This window comes from Pinus tabuliformis, chromosome 6 (assembly GCF_031772625.1).
Source record: "Pinus tabuliformis cultivar Carrire ecotype Pingquan chromosome 6, CPIR1, whole genome shotgun sequence".
Lineage (NCBI taxonomy): Eukaryota > Viridiplantae > Streptophyta > Pinopsida > Pinales > Pinaceae > Pinus > Pinus tabuliformis.
Window position 1 is genome coordinate 2,101,206,769 of NC_142292.1, and position 19,686 is coordinate 2,101,226,454.

Genomic DNA, 19,686 nt, shown 5'->3' on the forward strand with positions numbered 1-19,686 from the left:
TTCTTGAGGGCCTCCCACATCTCATATGCTGTTTCCTTCTCGGCAATGTGTGGTACTACATAGTCCTTGACCCCGTCAAAGATGATGCTCTTGGCCCTCGCCATTGCCTCCTCGTACTTGTCGTTGTCATTGGGGTCGACTGGGATAGCTATAACCTTCAAGGCGAAGTTCTTGATATGATTTCTGTCAAGTATGGTTAAGATTCTGGCCTTCTAGACTGCAAAGTTCAATGCTCCGTCCAGTCTATCCGATCTCTTACTCCGTGTAGTGCCATGATGCTTTTCTACTTCCCTCCTGGAAGTTCTCTGTTCGACTCCTCTGAGTCTCTACTTCCTGTCTGGAAGTTCTCTTCTGGACTCCCTTTGAGTCTCGATTTCCCTACCGGAAATATTTCTGCCGCTGTCGAGATGCCCCCTACTCTGATCGTCTTATGCAACCGCACCACTGATCCAGGTTCATCGACTAGAAACCCTCGGTAGCAACTCCTTCCTCTTGGCCTTACTCTGTCAGGTACTGTTGTGACTACAGTACCTCGCCAACTCTACTCTGCAATATTCCCATAGCGTTCTAAACCCCGACAACCTGAAGGTGAGAGTTCCTAGGCTCTGCGCAATCCCAACACCAGCAACCCAATCTCCTCCGTCAACTGCGTCAACCCTCCCAGCTTCTGCGTGGCTTTGCATGAGGCTCCCTTAGCCTTCCTTAGCCTCTGCGTTGCCTCTTCCTGGTTCACCCTTGATGATGCTGGCACTGCATCACCCTTCCTCTGTTGCTGCTCTGCTAGAAACAACTTTTGTCACCTCGGGAAAACTGTTTTCTGCTGCTATTGCTCCACTTAGCTAATGTCCTTAGTCCTCCTGTGATTTGCAATCACGCTCCAATACCATGTTGAATTTTCTAAGTCTACTTAGTTAGAAACCCTCCATGCACTTTATCTGATTTATTCCTACCCACTTGTTATGTTACTTAACAAGTTATTTGCAATGTAAATGTTGAAAATAAACACCGCTGCATGCTCAACATATTACAGATCAACAACTAAAGGAAACAGAAATTATCACACCATATGACACTATTATTTTTGGACCAATGTCACCGGAAAAACCCAATGTGGGAAAACCGGTGCAGTTATTTGAGGGTTTTCTTATTAAGCAATATCAGGGTACAAGTTGGGTGCCGAAACTGGCCTACCCAATAGAGAGTTTCCTTGGCAGTAATACCTCTCAGTTTGAGACAAATCTCCTGGCTAAAACCTCAGATAATCCTTTCGGCAGCTCCTCAGCACCAATGTGGCCCAGAAACCCCAGCATCAGCCTTCTCTGGACTGTGTCAGCCCCTCTCTGCCCAGCGCTCTGCCCAGTGCTGGCCCTGCGTCACCTTGGATGGGTTTGCGTCAGCGTAAGGAGGCCCCGTGTCAACCTTTTGGTCGTCTGCGTCAGCAACGTTGGCCTCTCTGAGGCTTTGTGCAACTCTCGACTACTGCGCCGCTCTCCTGGCACTATCTCAGCCTCTCTGTCTCTCTGTACTCAATGCCCCTCAGCTGCAACTCCCGATCACTAATTCTATCTCTGTTAACAAACCCCTTCTAGAGAATAGAATGACTGATCACTCTGGTGTGTTCTCCAAGTGACCCTCAATCCTCCTCTTATACTTTTCTTGTTGACATATCAACGACCGAGATTAAGTCCCTAATCCATGTCTTTTGGACCATTCTAACACAGTTTCAGATTAATTCCCATTAATATTTTATTTTCCCTTAGTTTAGACTTAGGGACTCCATTAAAAATATTAATTATTTTAATATCTCCTGAACTGTTTAGAATCTGCCCAAACCCTTTTTGGGTATTGGAGAACTCATGTGCCCCAACCTCTCCTCCAAATTTCGTGGCTAGAGCACATCCGATGCTACCCCAAATCAACATTCAGTCCACATACGTTGAACACATCTGGTGGGTTCTTTTCCTCTCCTTTTGCTGATCAATGCAAATTATGCCACTTCAGAAAGATTGCATCTCCAGCTCCTCAAACTGTGACTCTCAACCCTCCTGCTGTTCCAAGAGTGACTGAACTTTGGCTCATACGAGTCTGCCCACTAGCTGCTTTCTTGCTCCACAAAGAGTGCCAACTCTTATGGTTGACTCTTCACAACTGCCATCTTCTTGCCTCTTTGTTGCTCCAAAGAAGACCAGGCTTAGGGATCAAGAAACTGTCCTCTTATCACTGGTTTGTCCACCTGCAACCCACTGAACTAGGGATCACAAAACTGCCCTCTTATCACTGGTTTATCCACCTGCAACCCGCTGAACTAGGGATCACAAAACTGCCCTCACACAATGCACAAGCTGACTGATCTACGGCTTCACACGACTGCCCACACACAGTGACAAATCGGCCCCTTTTGTCACTCTCCTTAAGGCATCCAAAACAACCCTATTAACTGTCACAAGTCTGCTCCTTGTTGACAGTACCAGGGCATCACAAAACTAATGTTCAAACACACTAGAACAACCCTACCATCTCCTTGCTAACATCAACTTGAAAGACAAATCACATACCTCTGCAAGATGTCACCAACAACCTTGTAATTCTTGGCTTTGTGCACTGAATTCACTAAAGTTTTCAGCCCTCTTTAGGGCCTCTGTCACCACCACAGGACAACCCTAACTTTGGCCCTGAACAGACCTCAAAACCATTGACAAACCCCTCCACAAGGCCCTGATATCCTGTGCTATTAATCAAGGAACCTTAGCTTGTTGTTACAACTCTTCCTTAGGTCATATGACCACCATCCAGCATACAAACAGGGGTTCGGCCCTCCTGCAATATACAGAGATACAACTCGGCCGGTCACAAAGAATATGCCACCAATGAGTGCCCAAAATTCTGCCTAAACAACTTGGCCAATAGATGCTCTAACTTGGCCTATCCAAAACACAAGAAAGATGGCAATATCATCCTCCTTTCACTTCAGATCTGCTCCTATAGGTCTGCGGCCAGATCAGATTTGTCTGTCCACTTGATGAATGCACTTGGATGGTTGGAATGAGCTAATCCTTTTCTTCCATTTATAGAGTTCTTGGTGGGTTTCCCTTAGCCACCAAGGGTCATCACATAACTCCAAGCTAACCTAAACAATTGTTTAATCTCCATAAAAACATAAGACAAAAAATTCTTTTCATTCAACCAAAGCCACCTTATTGATGCCTTAGGTGCCCCTCAGCCCTTTAAGGCCCCCCCCACATGCCCTCAGTGACCAAACCATCAAAATATCCACTTGGTTTCGTGCCCACAATTTTGGGTGCAAAACCTATTGCTTGGGTACACTTTCCCACAAAGCCCATGCGGGTCAAACTTCTCCCAAACCCTGTACCCTAGGGTGTGGGAGTACCTCCCAAGCTCAACAAATCAACACACCAAGCAGCAAGCATGATTATCCAACCAAAGATAAGTGAGACTTCGCCAAGCCAAATACCTCCAAGGAACCATCAACAAATCTCCATCATTGTGATGAAAATTACAAAGTGGAAGCTCATATATAAGGTGTAACACTATCTATTGATTATAACTTGCATTTTTCTTCACTAGCTACAACTTTTTCTGCTTACCCAAAGTATTGAGACAATATAGACCTTTAATTGACCCCCAAAATAATGTTGGAATGGGTACTAAGTGATTACAAAGTGAAAATTAAGCAATATATCACCTGCTAGCCATGAAAGTTATTTCTTTAAAAAATACTTCTAAGTCAAAAAGGGTTTACATTGCTAAAATGTTACCAGCTTATGGGGGGTTATTCTCAAACTTGAAAGCCTATGAAATTGACAATTTAGTTGCTTTCATGATTGATTGCTCCTTATTGCTTCAGGATTCCTCATGCCGTATAAAACAGAACTTTGACTAAAATTGCATGCTTACTGTACCTTCTAATATAATTAAAGTAATGGGTTAAGGTTTGTTTATATATAATGGTTTTCTGTTGAAACATTACCATGGCCACTACAACTTTCAACTGGGTTTCAACTTGAAATATGATTTAGTTTCGATCTATCATAAAATCATTATTAATTTATGTAAAACCATTATTATATAAGCATTGACTATACGATTGCTCACTACTTTGTATGGTTTGTTATATTTGTTTGTTTTGGCCATGGTTATGGTTTTCCCATTAAGTTGCCATCTTATACTTGAATGTTTGCAACTTTCATGGTCAGTGAACTTGGCATATGCTTTTTGGATAAGTGGGCTCCCCTTTGCAACATTGAAATGCCTGGTATATGCTATTCTATCTCCCTCAAAAATGATAAGTCAGAACTTCACTTTATTGTCACATGTAAATGTGAATGCTTATGCACCGAAGTGCCCAATACTCTAAATTTCAACGATTTGATTTCTCATTGCCTTCGAATATAGTCGAAATTTTCTCTAGCTTGTATGAAAGGGTAAGAAAAACAAGTCTTGTTGCTTTGAGGTCTTGAAATGGTGTAATTGGTAAAGTTTCTAATAATTGTTTTATTTATTTATGTTTTCATTTTAACATACATCTCATTATCTTGAAATTAAGGCAGTTTACAACAGTAATGGGTGGCTTGATGCAATATTAGCAATTACAAGAAAACTTGGTCAATCTAACTCTATGACATTGTCCAAGAAAGATGCTTACTGTTATCACCAAGGTTCTCACTTGATGAAAATGTCATAATCATCAATGTAAAACCCCAATGTGTAATATTCCTTTTTTTATTTAATTAAAAATTTCCAAAAATTTTATAATGATATTTCCTCCCAATACTCTAAATTCAAAGATTTGATTTCTTATTGCTTTCCAATGTAGTCCAAATTTTCTCTAGCTTATATGAAATGGTAAGCAAAACTAGTCTTGTTGCTTCGATGTCATGAAATGTTCTAATTTGTGAAGTTTCTAATAATGATTTTGTTTGTTTGTTTGTTTGTTTGTTTGCTTGTTTAATTTTTTCGTTTTAATATACATTTTGTTATGAATAAAATAATAAGTAAATAAATAATAAAATAATAATAATAATATAATTGATTAATTAAATAAATAATTAATTAGTTATGAAGGGTCAAAGGTCAAATAATGTGACCATTCACCTTCATGGCCAATCAATGCTTATATAGGCAAACCGCCACGAAGGCATGTAATCACCAATTCAATTCTTATTCAATAAAAAAAATTACTTATATACAATTACTTACACGTTCCTGCATACTGGGTTTCTCTCTTACTGTGGTATCAGAGTCATTGATTCTCCATCTACAACCATCCCTATTCCACCATGCCTTCATCCCTCGCTTCCCTCGCCTCCATCGTTCTGTCTCATCATTGTCCGCATATATATATATATATATTAATTTGAAAAAGAATGTGGGGTTTGCAAGGAAAAAAATGGTGAATAACGAAGAATTACAAGCCGATATAAATCATTGTAGAGACGAGATCAATACCATACAATATTGTCTTGGAAGCTTGGAAAAGCCATAGGCAAATTTGAATGAAGGACAAAAGAAGTTGATCTTGATGACGGAGAAAATACTACAAATAGATGACAAAATTGACGAAACCACCAAAAGACTCAACAATCATAGCGAACGACTCAATCAATGGAGAAGGTGGACACACTGATAATTCAAACTTTTCAAAATCCAAAGTCTAGCCCATGAAACGAAAACAAAGCATGAACTTGTAGATCCACCCAAGACATTTTTTTTAGGTAATCAATATTACACTAGAATTCCAGAGAGAAACCATCAATGAATTGAGAATGAACCACCAAAATATGACGTAAGGATCACATAGGAGCAATTGTTTGGGTCAACAAGATGAAAGGAAGTTTTGGAGCAAAACCACCACTAGGTGAGAAAGAGAAGATAATGACCACATCTAATACCTTAGAGGGCGAAGAATATGATTTGTTTCTGTGGTGGACTGTAATATTCCAAATTGAAATTTACAGTGAATAATAGACACATGAACTAGGCTATAGCAAAATAAAATCACAATTACGCATGCACCATTAAAACACCAAGAAACTGGGCAAATAAGTTGAGCCTTTTCATTAATTTATGAACTGTAAGGAATGTGAAAATTCTATCACTGCAGCAACTAATTTACTTTTCCTACTTATTTCACCATAAGTTATTCATGAAATTACTTCAATAAACATTAAAATAAATACTGTCGCAGATATCACATTGTAATACAGAAACAAACATATGCACAAGAATCAACACATTGACATAGTTATTTTGGACTAATGTCCCCGGAAAAACCCAAAGTGGGAAAATCGATGCAGCAAGGGAGGATTTTATTATTCAGCGATTTTCTAGTACAACAGGGTGCCAAACTGGCTTACCCACAGATAGACAAATTCTCCAGCACTTCTTCTGAACCCAGCGTTAGCCCCACTGACCTCTGCGTGACTTGAAACCCTCTGTGTCAGCGTATTGAGACTTTGTGCAGCCTCTTTGGCCTTCTGCGTCAGTGCTACAACCTTTGCGTGGATGACGCAGGCCCTGCTGGCTTTGTGCAGTCTCTGCTGCCTCTGCGTGGCTCCCTCTGGCCCTGTGTCTGCCTTTTGACTGCTCTCCAGACCACTGGTTCAATTTCTCAGCTAACCCCGCTCCAGAAATTGAACTGATTAGTCTCTCTCAAGCCTCCTCTTATACTTTTCTTGTTGACAAATCAGTGGTTGAGATTAAGTCCCTAATCAACGGCTAAGATTAGATGTGGTTTGATCCATGACTTTTGGACCATTCTAACACAGTTTCATATTAATTCACATTAATATTTTATTTTCCCTAAGTTTAGACGTAGGGATTACATTAAAAATATTAATTATTTTAATATCTCCCAAATTGTTTAGAATCTACCCAAACCCTTTTTGGGTATTGGAGACTTCATGTGCCTTAGCCTCTCCACCAAGTTTCGTGGCTAAAGCACATCCTATGCTACCCCAAATCAACACTCCCTCATAGCGAGGACTGTGCTCTGGCAATACTCCTCACTGAGCATCACCCTGATCATTTGACATCGGTTCCTATGCTGATGCTAAGCCTTCCTGTCCAAGATCCTCTGCACTGTTGTATCCTGTACTGTTGCCCATGGCTCTACCACTGTTACTGCCACTACTGCATCTGTACGACAACTCTCCCTGCATCTGTGCTGCTGCTAGTTCTTTTTCGCAACACTGCATCTACACTGCAACTCCCTCTTCATTCGTCCTGCTAACACACTCATTTCTACTTCTAAAAGGGGTTCTTTACCATCCCCATCTTTTCCTCGAAGTAGTCAAATTTTGACTTTCCAAGGGCCTTGGTGAGGATATCTACGACCTGTTCACATGTAGGAGTGTAGCTCAACTGTACAACTCCTCGTTGGACACAGTCTCTAACAAAGTGACACTGGATATCAATATGCTTCGACCTATCATGAAACACTGGATTCTCAGAGAGTTTGATGCAACTCTAATTATCACACATGATCCTGGTCGCCTCCATATTTCTTCTTAATAGGTTCACCAATAGTTTTCTAAGCCATATGGCCTCACACGAAGCTGTGCTTGCTGCCATATATTCTGCGTCAGATGAGCTTAGAGCCATGAACTTCTGTTTCCTACTGCACCAGGAAGTCATTCCTGATCCAATGTTGAAACAGTACCCAGAAGTACTTTTCCGATCCACTGAACTTCCTGCCCAATCTGCATCAGTAAATCCACTCAACTTGATATCCTTCCCCTTGATGTATAAGAGCCCATAATCAACTGTTCCCGGTAAATACCCGAGAACATGTTTGGCTGCTGCCTAGTGTCCCCTCTTTGGATCCACCATGAATTGACTGAGGGTGTTGACAACATAGCAAATATCTGGCTTGGTATTGACCAAATACATTAGGGACCCTATGAGCTGCTGGTATAGGGTGGGATCGACATCCTTGTCTTCTGATGCATCAATCTTCTTCCAATTGGTGATCATTGGCGTAGCCATAGGTCTACAGTCTCCCATCCCGAACCTTTTCAGGATTTCTGTAGCATACCTCCCTTGCCCAAGGAAGATTTCTCCTTTCTGCTGTCAAACTTCCAACCCTAGGAAGTAGTGCATTCGTCCCAGATCCTTCATATCGAACTCTATGGCTAGATTCTTCTTGCAGTCCTTAATGAGTCTGGATGCTCCTGTCAGAAAGAGATCATCCACATATAATACTAAGATAAGCGGCTCGTTCTCTACGACCAAATAGTAGAGATTCGGATCCGCATCACTCTTGACAACCCCCATCTTCTGCAAGTAGCCATGTATTCGACCATACCAGGCTCTCGGTGTCTGCTTCAGAGCATACAAGGCTTTCTTTAGTCTGCATACATGAGACTTCTTCTCATGAGTTTCAAAGCCCTCTAGTTGTTCAATGTATACCTCTTCTTCTATTACCCCATTCAGAAATGTCGTCTTGACATCCATCTGATGGATCTCCCATCCCATCTGGGCTGCAAGAGATATCACGGTCCTAATAGATGTATACCTGGCTACCGGGGTGAAGGTTTCCTCATAGTCAATTCCTTACTTTTGAGCATACCCCTGAACCACAAACTTGGCCTTACATTTCTCAACACTGCCGTTCGCAGCATATTTGATCTTGTAGATCCATCTTGACCTTTCTACAGATCTGTCTCGAGGTCTTGACACCACCTCCAAGACATCGTTCAACATTATGGAGTTATACTCCTCTACCATCGCATCTAGCCAGACTTGATGATGAGCTGCCTCCTTGAAACTGACGGGCTCTCCATGTTGATTTGGGGTAGCATTGGATGTGCTCTAGCCATGAAATTTGGTGGAGAGGTTGAGGCACATGAGATCTCCAATACCCATAAAGGGTTTGGGCAGATTCTAAACAGTTCAGAGATATTAAAATAATTAATATTTTTAATGGAGTCCCTAAGTCTAAACTTAGTGAAAATAAAATATTAATGTGTATTAATATGAATCTGTGTTGGAGTGGTCCAAAAGGCATGGATCAAGTCAGATCTGATCTTAGCCATTGATTAGGGACTTAGTCTCGGCCGTTGATATGTCAACAGGAAAAGTATAAGAGGAGGCTTGAGGGTCACATGGAGAACGCACTAGAGTGATCAATCATTCTATTCTCTAGAGCAGGGTTTGCTAAGAGAGATAGAATCAGTGATTGGGAGAGTAGCTGAGGGGCATTGAGTAAAGAGAGACAGAGAGGCAGAGATAGTGTCGGGATAGCAGCAGAGCAGCTAGGGAGAGAGACGCAGGAGCAACCAGTGCTCACGCAGGGCCATGAAGAGGCAGCTAAGTGCTGCGCAAAGCACCAGAGGGGCTAGCATAGCTAATGTAGAGGCTCAAAGAGTTGATGCAGGGCCTCCTGTTGTTGATGCAGTGCCAGCGCTAGGCTAGGAGAGGCTGACGTAATCCAAATTGGGCAAACACTAGGGTTTTTGGGGCACATTGGTGCTAAGTAGCTGTCGGAAGGATTATCTGGGGTTTCAGCTAGTAGATTTGTTAGAAACCGAGAGGTATTACTGCTAAGGAAATTCTCTATTGGGTAGGCCAGTTTCGGCACCCAGATTGTACTATGATATTGCTTAATAAGAAAACCCTCAGATAGCTGCACTGGTTTTCCCACATTGGGCTTTTCCGTGGACATTAGTCCAAAAGTAATGGTGTCATGTGGTGTGTTTGTTCTTGTTTCTTTTAGTTGCTGATCTGTAATATGTTGAGCATGCACTGGTGTTTACTTTCAGTATTTACTTTGTAAATAACTTGTTAAGGAAAAATAACAAGTAGGTAGGAATAAATCAGAAAAAGTGCATGAAGGGTTTCTAACTAAGTAAACTTAGAAACTTCAACATGGTATCGGAGCGTGATTGCAGTTCATAGGAGGACTAAGACACATTAGCCGAGCGGAGCAATAGCGGTAGAAAACAATTGTCCCGGGGTGACAGAAGTTATTTCTAGCAGCGTAGAAGCCAAGATGTGTGACATAGAGCCAGTCGGAGCCACGCAGAGGAAGCCAGGAGCTGCGTAGAGCCTTAGAGAGGCTAGCGTTGCTGACGTAGAGGGCCAGAGGGCTGACGTAAGGCATCCCAGGGATGATGCAGACCCACCTGGGGTGACATAGAGCCAGCGTGAGGCAGAGAGGCGCTGACGCAGTTCACAGAGAGGCAGTTGCTGGGGTCTAGAGGGCTGCAGGAATATTGCAGAGTGGCGCTGGTGAGTCACTGTAGTCAGAACAGTACCTGACAGAGCAGGGCCAGAGGAGTTGTTACTGAGGGTTTCTAGCTGAGGAACCTAGATCAGAAGTGCAGCTGCACAAGTTGATCAGAGTAGGGGGCATCTCGACAAGCGACAGAAGGATTTCCAGGAGGGAAATTAGGACTCAGAGGGAGTCGAGAAGAGAATTTATAGACGGGAAGTAGAGACTCAAAGGAGTCGAACAGAGAACTTTCGGGAGGGAAGTAGAGGAGCCTCATGGCACTACATGGGGTAAGAGACCAGGATAGACTGGATGGAGCATTGAAATTTGTAGTCTGGAAGGCCAGAATCTTATCAGTGCTTGACAGGAATTGTGTCAAGAACTTTGCCTTGAAGGTAATAGCTGTCCTAGTTGACCCCAATGATAATGATAGGTACGAAGAAGCAATGGCGAGGGCCAAGTGCATTATTCTTGACGGGGTCAAGGATCATGTGGTACCACATATAGCAGAGAAGGAAATGGCATGAGAGATGTGGGAGGCTCTCAAGAAGTTGTATCAGCATACTTCTGTGCAGAGAAGAATATTTCTCAAGAACCAGATGAGGTCGTATCAAATGAAGAAGGGTCAATCGATTGATACCTTCCTTGGAGGACTGAATGAGATTCGAGACCAGTTGACTGCTATAGGAGCGACACCGGATCAGGAGCTTATGGTGAGGACAACCTTGAATGTTGTCTTTGAAGATTGGGAAGTATTTGTCCAGAGTACCCTGGGCAGAGGGACTCTCCCACCTTGGGACGAGATGTGGGCAGCTCTTCGCCAGGAAGAGATCAGATGGCGGTCGAAGACAGGTAGCAGCAGCAAAGAGATCAAGGTCAAGCAGGAGGAGGATGTGGCCCTAGCATTTGAGGGAAAGCAGGAGAAGTAGAAGAAGAAAGATCTCTCCAAGATCAAGTGCTTCCACTGTGGAAAGCTGGGTCATTATGCGACCCAGTGTCTAAGGAAGAAAAGTAAGGGAGGGTCTTTCGAGACTAAGGCAGCCCCAGCACGGGCAGAGAAGGAAGTTTTGACAGACGATGACTTTGCCATGAATGCACACGCACCACTTGAATGGAAGTGGGGAGACATCAAACTGTAGTTAGGCAGACTATAGGCGATGAGGGGCAGGATCCTTAAGGTATTCAGCCTCTTGGATTAGACCTTGCTAAGGGAGCCCCAATGAGGAGTAGCAGGACTGGCTGGGTGGGTAGAGACGGATGTGGATGAAGTAGCAGAGAGAGCTACATTGCAGGAGTCCCAAGACAGCGCAGAGCTAGCAGGCTATAGCGGTGCGAGAGGCACAGGAGTGTTGCACCAGTGCAGGAAGGCATAGCGAGGTGTGCAACAGTGCGAGATGCAGGGAGTTGTTGCAGCAGCGCAGAGGTCAGAGAGAGGGAGCTTCAGCATCAGTGGGTGTTTTTAGTCCAACAGGGAGGTCAGTTGGGAGATCAGTTACTTACTTCTTAGTAACTGAGTTGTAGTGCAGCAGTGTGTGGCACGATGCAACATGATGAGAGGAGGTGCAGTGTGTTGACCACTACGTGTCAACTTCCCGTAGCAGTACACCTCCTTTTCTGCGCAAAAGGGATAGCGCTTGATTGACGTGTCCATGCCATTCCACAGTCATCGTCGACTTGATCATATTATGTTGTAAACCCAGTCTGCATATGTGAATTGTAAATAATCTTAGCAGAGCTGAGTCATGCATGTGAATTGCCTAGGTGGACCTAATTTTCTAGTGATAATCTACGTTCCAGAAGGTTTTTTGTCTCACCGATCCATGATCGGCAGAGTTTTCCTTCAGCCTAACCCCAAAGCCAGAATGAATTTTGTCATTAGAATCTTAGGAGAATCCTAGTGCGTTGATCTGCTAGATTATATCTGTGTCGCAAGACTGGGTGGTCTATGAGGGTCTATATCAAATGGGTTTTCCCCCCTTGAGATGTAAAATTGTAAAAGTCATGATGTAAAGTGTCTTGAGGGTTAGAAAATGTTTTAATCCCCTCATAAGTCCTAGTCCTAGGTCCTAGGTAATTTTTCCAAAGGCTAAGTTCCAGGATCCAAAAAAAAAAATTAAAGAAATTAAAAAAAATTAAAAAATAGATGAAAATAATAATAAAAAATTTAAAAAAATAATAATAATAATAAAATATAAAATAAGTCGAAATTTTGAGGAAACAAATGCAAAATTTTAATTTTTAATTTATTAAAAATTCGACAGATAAGATTAAAAGATATCTTGATCCTCATCGACGGTAGAGATTAGTTTGTCATGGATCACTCGAACTAGCCGTTGGGAATTTTTCCTTTAAATAGGGTGTGGGGGGTCATTTGAGATCATTCGATCTGTGAGTCTTGTGCTGAAGAAAGCTCTCTTGTAAACTTTTTTTGGTGCAAATAAAGAAAGACTTTGGGGTTGAAATCTTGCTGGTGTTACTCTCCTGAAGTGCTGTGAGCTATTTTATTTTCAACCATTAGTAATAGTTTGATGTAGAGTATTGTTGAACACAGGTATCTTGTTCACTTACTAGGGTTTGAATGGTAATAGGATTTCTGAAATAATGGCAGGTATCTCCATTGCATTTGGAATTTAATACTGTTTTTTCCCTCTTTATTGATGGTTGAAGTGAGCTGTGCAGGAAACTCTTATTGAGAAAATCAGTGGGCGTTTGGAGAAGTTCTCGACTGAATCATCCAACTCCTGCAAAGCATTTTCTTGCAGAGCCCAGCCAGTTTCGATTCTGGGTTTGACATTTAAAGTTTATTTTTCTTGAATTGCATGAGAGATTTCTGAAGTATCTCATAGTAAATCTGATATTCTGAAAATATTATGGAGGGTTACTTACAAATCTCGCTGTTGTAGAGTCACGAAGCTGTAAATTTTGTAGCTGGTTTTTAGGGTTTTATCTTTTGTATATATTCTGGGTGTTTTTCCTTTCCATTTACAGGTCGCAGGATTTTCTGAAGACTTCCGAGGGCTTGATCAGCTCCTCGCTATTATTCAAGGTTTTGTCATGTTGCAGGTTTAATTGTGTTACAAGGACATTTTGAAATTTTTCGAGGCAAAACTGTGTTCTAGCCTCTCCATACCTTTCAGCTCCTGCAAAACGACATCATCTGCCAAAATCACTGCACCCGCAATTTCCTTCTTTCCCCACTGCCTCATCAGCAGCTTCACTGCTGTCTTTTTCCCTCCGCAAACTTGGTCTGAGGCTCCATCATCTATCCGTAGCCTTACTCCATCATATCCGTAGCAGTTTTCTTCCTCCGCCAGCCCTCACGTATCTCCTCACGCTGCTACACGCGGCCATCTTCTTCTGCCACCGAGTTGCCCAAACCATGGGGAGTCTTCCCTCACCAATGCATTGCAAACCTGCAAACATGTAACGTAAACCCCGTGAACCCATTTGAGTCTCCTCTCATCTACGCCTGATCCACGATTTCCTCACTTTTTTTTTCTTTCCGCCGTCACCTGTAGGCCATTGAGTGTTCATCGACTATCTCACATTTGGGAAAAGTTAATCTTTCATTGAGTTATTTGGTGGTAAACGATTGTTAATGAGTTCATATTTCTACAGCATTTGATAAATAATCGTTTAATCATTTATTTCATAAGGCACTGGTCTATTAACTTAAGAAAATCAATTAAGTGTTTATTTCCCCTCGTGTCTCCCAAACCAACTGGTCCCCAGTTGGTCATCCATTATCCCATAGGGTCTAGCCCCCTTAGCCGCGAGAGACAGGCTTAAACGGAGAGATCGGGGATCAGGGTGACACCCCCCAGTCTGAGCGTTGTCGTGGCAATCTGTGCGACAACACAGTGTTGGGAGAAAGGACCAGTAGCAGCACGGATGCAGAGGGAGCTGTCGTACAAATGCAGTAGTGGCAATGGCAGAACCATGGGCAGCAGTACAGGAGGCAACAGTGCAGAGGATGTTGGGTAGGAAGGCCTAGCATCAGCACTGGTACCGATATCAAATGATCAAAGTAATACTCAGTGAGGAGTATTGCTAGAGCATAGTCCTCGCTAAGAGGCAGTATTGACTTGGGGTAGCATTGGATGTGCTCTAGCCACGAAATTTGGTGGAGAGGTTGGGGCACATGAGATATCCAATACCTAGAAAGGGTTTGGGCAGATTCTAAACAATTCAAGAGATATTAAAATAATTAATATTTTTAATGGAGTCCCCAAGTCTAAACTTAGGGAAAATAAAATATTAATGTGTATTAATATGAATCTGTGTTAGAGTGGTCCAAAAGACATGGATCAAGCTAGATCTAATTTTAGCCGTTGATTAGGGACTTAATCTCGGCCGTTGATATGTCAACAGAAAAAGTATAGGAGGAGGCTTGAGGGTCACTTGGAGAACACACCAGAGTGATCAGTCATTCTATTCTCTAGAGAGGGGTTTGCTAAGAGAGATAGAATCAGTGATTAAGAGAGTAGCTGAGGGGCATTGAGTACAGAGAGACAGAGAGGCAGAGATAGTGCCGGGATAGCAGTAGAGCAGCCAAAGAGAGAGAGACGTAGGAGCATCTAGTGCTCACGCAAGGCCACGCAGAGGCAACTAAGTGCTGTGCAGAGCACTAGAGGGGCTAGCGTAGCTGACGCAGAGGCTCAGAGAGCTGATGCAGGGCCTCCTGGGGCTGACACAGTGCCAGTGCCGGGCTAGGGGAGGCTGACGCAGTCCAGATTGGGCAAACGCTGGGGTTTCTAGGGCAGATTGGGGAAACCGAGAGGTATTACTGCTAAGGAAATTCTCTATTGGGTAGGCCAGTTTCGGCACCCAGATTGTACTATGATATTTCTTAATAAGAAAACCCTCATATAGCTACACCGGTTTTCCCACATTGGGTTTTTCCGGGGACATTAGTCCAAAAATAATGGTGTCATGTGGTGTGTTTGTTCTTGTTTCTTTTAGTTGTTGATCTGTAATATGTTGAGCATGCATTGGTGTTTATTTTCAGTGTTTACTTTGTAAATAAATTGTTAAGGAAAAATAACAAGTAGGTAGGAATAAATCAGAAAAAGTGCATGAAGGGTTTCTAACTAAGTAAACTTAGAAAAGTCAACACTCCATCCTGAGCTACTAACGCCTGATATCTATTTGGCTGTTTTTGCTCCCTCTTACTGTTCCTTGGCTCACTGATGAATTTCTCTGCATGACGCAGAATCTGATGAAGTTCCTTGCTGGTTCTTCCTCTATCAACAAGTGCTTCTGTTTGCTCCTCCTCCTCATTCTGAGAATCTTCCTAAACTGAGGAAGAATTCTTCACTTCTGTTGGTTGAAGAGGCATGACCAACGGATCCTCTTTCGCCTGCTCCTCGGAAGGCATTTTGCGAGATCTTCTGAAAGCTTTGTCCTGCATGAACTTTATATCTCGTCGTACTACTACCTTCCTGCTCCCTGGAAGATAGATTTTGTATGCCTTAGCGTTCTCGCTATATCCCACTAGATATCCCTTTTCTGCAGTCTGATCTAGCTTCTTCCTCTTTTCTTTGGGTATGCGGCAATATGCTAAACTCCCAAATATCCTAAAATCACTGACTTCAGGTGTCTTTCCAGTGAAGACTTTCTCTGGAGTAATCTTGCCCAATGCCCGATGAGGAGTCCTGTTCTGAATGTAGAGAACTGTGTTGCATGCTTCCGCCCACGGGAATTTTGGCATATCCTGATCATACAGCATGGCCCTAGGTGCTTCTACAATGGTCCTTTTTTTCCTTTCTGCTACCCCATTCTGCTCCGTATTGTAGGGAGCTGTCCACTCTCTTTTGATGCCCTCCTTAGTGCAATAATCAGTGAAGTCCTTATCGACATACTCTCCACCATTATCTGAGCGCAAAAAATTTATTTTCCTCCTAGTTAGATTCTCCAGCAGAGCCTTGAGCTCCTTGAATCGATAGAAAACCTCATCCTTGGTTTTCAGAAAATAAATCCAAGTTCTCCTCGAGTGGTCATCAATGAAGGTAAGGAAATACTCGGCACCATTGAGAGCTTTGACAGACATAGGTTCGCAGATATCTGAGTTTATCAATCCTAGTACACTCTTGGCCCTGTGTTTGCTCCTAGGAAATGCCGCCTTGGCATACTTTCCTAGAGCGTATTCCCTGCATACATCATCTCGTTTCGTACTCAAATCCGGAACACCTATTAGAGTGCTCCTGAGAATTCTTAGAGCTCCATGGTGCAAGTGACCCATCCTTCTGAGCCATAGTTCGTTCAAGTCCTTGTCCCCATGACTGCCTATTAGTGCCATTGGTGATTCTAGTTGTAACCTATACAACCGATTACTTTTGATCCTAATCTGCACTTTCTTTTTCCAGCTTGGGTGTTTGACGTATACCTTTTCCTTGATGAAGTAGATGTCATAGCCCTTGCCTTGTAGTTGTGACACGGAAAGTAAGTTTATCCCCAATCTTGGTACATGCAACACATTTGTTGCACTGAACCGTTCTCCCGATTTTGTTGAAACTATGGTACCCTTCCCTACTGGAGTACACTTTGCCTTGTTCCCTATGGTGATCTGAAAGTTCATCTTCTCTTCTCGATATTCTAAGAAAAACTCCCTGATTCTCGTCATATGCCATGAGGCTCCACTGTCTATATACCATACTTTTGATGATGCAACACTAGTCATGCATGCCACTTCTTCTTCTAGCTTGGAAGCCAACATAGAGAAATCGAAATCTCTTTCTTTTGTGAAATCTTCTGAAAATCTATGTGAGTCCCCTGAGGTGGATGCCTTTGCATCGTGGTCTCGACCCATAACTGATTTTCCCTTTCTGTCTCTGATTACTTGCTTTGATACCATGTGAAAATTCTATCACTACAGCAACTGATATCTAAGTGACGAGGATCAAGCCAGTTCTAATTTTAGCCATTGATTAGGGACTTAATCTTGGTCGTTGAATCATCAACAGGAAAAGTATAAGAAGAGGCTTGAGGGTCAGTTTGAGATACGCCAAAGAGATCAGTCAATTTGATTTTTTGGGCGAAGTTTGCTGAGGAAATCGAGCAAGTGATTAGTTGCAGTGAGGAGCAGTTTGGCAGGAGGCCGAAGAATGTGAAAATTCTATCACTGCAGTAACTGATTTACTTTTCCTACTTATTCCACCATAAAGTTATTCATGAAGTCACTTCAATAAAAATTAAAATAAATACTGCTGCAGATATCACATCGTAATACAAAAACAAACATATGCACAAGAATCAACACATTGATAAAGATATTTTGGACTAATGTCCCCGGAAAAACCCAATGTGGGAAAACTGGTGCAGCAAGGGAGGATTTTATTATTCAACAATTTTCTAGTACAATAGGGTGCCAAACTGGCTTACCCACAGATAGACAAATCCTTCAGCACTTATCCTGAACCCAGCGTCAGCCTTGCTGACCTTTGGGTGGCCTGAAACCCTCTGTGTTAGCCTGTTGAGACTTTGCGCAGCCGCTCTGGCTTTCTACGTCACTCCTGCAGCCCCTACGTGGATGACGCAGGCCCTGCTGGCTCTGTGCAATCTCTGCTGCCTCTGCATGGCTCCCTCTGGCCCTGTGTCTGCCTTTTCTGCCTTTGCATTGATTTCTCGTCTCTCTATTCCGTACTTGCTGCCTCCTGACTGGTCACCAGACCACTGGTTCAATTTTTCAGCTAACCTCGCTCCAGAAATTGAACTGACTGGTCTCTCGTAGTTTGTTCTCCAAGTGACCCTCAAACCTCCTCTTATACTTTTCTTGTTGACAAATCAACGTCTAAGATTAAGTCCCTAATCAACGGCTAAGATTGGATCTGTCTTGATCCATTACTTTTGGACCATTCTAACACAGTTTCATATTAATTCACATTAATATTTTATTTTCCCTAAGTTTAGACTTAGGGATTACATCAAAAATATTAATTATTTTAATATCTCCCAAATTGTTTAGAATCTGCCCAAACCCTTTCTAGGTATTGGAGATCTCATGCCTTAGCCTCTCCACCAAGTTTCGTGGCTAGAGCACATCCGATGCTACCCCAAATCAACAAGAAGTACATATAACAAGGAACAAGTGCAGCTACGCTGGCATAAGCAAGCTGGAACAAACTCAGGTGGAAGAAATGACCCCACGAGGTAGGAAACTTTGGCCCAATATTTTTCTGTGCAGACACAGAAACTAACAATTGTTGCTGCACTGGAAATGCTGATAATGGCCCTTTTTAATGCCCGAAATCACCTGAAAATGTAGCTATATTTTCTCCCAAAAATACTCAAGCAAACCCATAAAGGAATCTGCCTCAGACAAACCACCTGGAAAACCCACAAAATGGTGCAAATTACCAGTGAAGTAATAAAACACAGTTCTGAACAAAAAGGGAATTTCTGGCTTGAATACTACTCGGAAAATTTTGCAAATTTAACCAGGACCTCTCCTCCAAATACCCATAAAAACTCAGAAGGGGTTTGGTCTAATTTCGTCCCTCTAAATTCACCCTGAATTCTTGTGAGCTCCTCCACTAACCTGATAATTCATGAAACAGGGATTTCAGCCACCGAATCCCCTCCAAAATGCTAGCAAAATTCTCTCAACGCTTCTCTTTGAACCTCCTAGCAAGCCTAACTCCGGTCAAATCTTCCCCACAATTAGCTCCCCTCTATGACTGCACAGTCGAGTGTCTCCTCTGTGCAGGCCTAGCATAGGAAAACTTGGTACAATGGATAGCGCCAAGTCAGTCCCACAATTTACCCAAAATCTCCAGCAAATACCATGGGAAATCAACCCACAAAATCTCGGATCCAATCCGAGCACAAGATGGCTCTCCCAAGAAATGTGTACTTTTGTTCTGCTTCCCAACTACTCGACGTGATGATTGGTTGTGCCTGCAAATTCCACTTGGAACATCTCTGAAGTGTGAAGATGTCTCCCCTAGAGTGGCACTCGAAGTCTACTGAAGGTAGAGTCTAGATCTCCGCTTGGAATCCCCTAGTGCTGAACAACACTTAGTTGTCTTGGCTCAACAACTCAAGAGAACTTGGTTGTATTGTAAAATTGTCAAAAGCCCTCAAAATGAGAGCCTCACCTCCAATTTATAGCTAGCCATCCCTCATGTTTTGAAAAGTGTAACTAGGTTCGGTCTTCATAATGAAATGTGTAATTATGATTTAATGTAATTGGTGTAAAGATGAAAAATAAAAATTATTTTTATAATGCTTGAATCATGGGTTTCATGATCAGGGAATTTTATTTTTAGTTAAGGCTCCCATTGTGAGTCTTTACGATGAGTCGTCATGTCTTAAAAGTCTATTGAGTCAAAGTCATGTATGCAAGACCCTTCTTGGGGATGTTACATATGTATGTGAGTCATTGAAAGAGTCAAAAGACCCTCCATGCCTAAGCTCAAGCACCTCCAGCAAGTCGGCCTTAAGATGGAGTAATAAAC

General features: G+C 42.5%; 1 protein-coding gene across 1 annotated transcript in view; it reads left to right on the plus strand.

The window, feature by feature from the left end:
- The window catches only part of LOC149267645 (dol-P-Man:Man(7)GlcNAc(2)-PP-Dol alpha-1,6-mannosyltransferase-like), a 476,648-nt gene that overhangs the window by 94,264 nt on the left and 362,698 nt on the right, over positions 1-19,686 (plus strand). Inside the window, exon 6 of the mRNA XM_089433784.1 lies at positions 4,215-4,273. Coding sequence (XP_089289910.1) covers positions 4,215-4,273 — 59 coding nt within the window. The remainder of the gene's footprint in view (positions 1-4,214; positions 4,274-19,686) is intronic.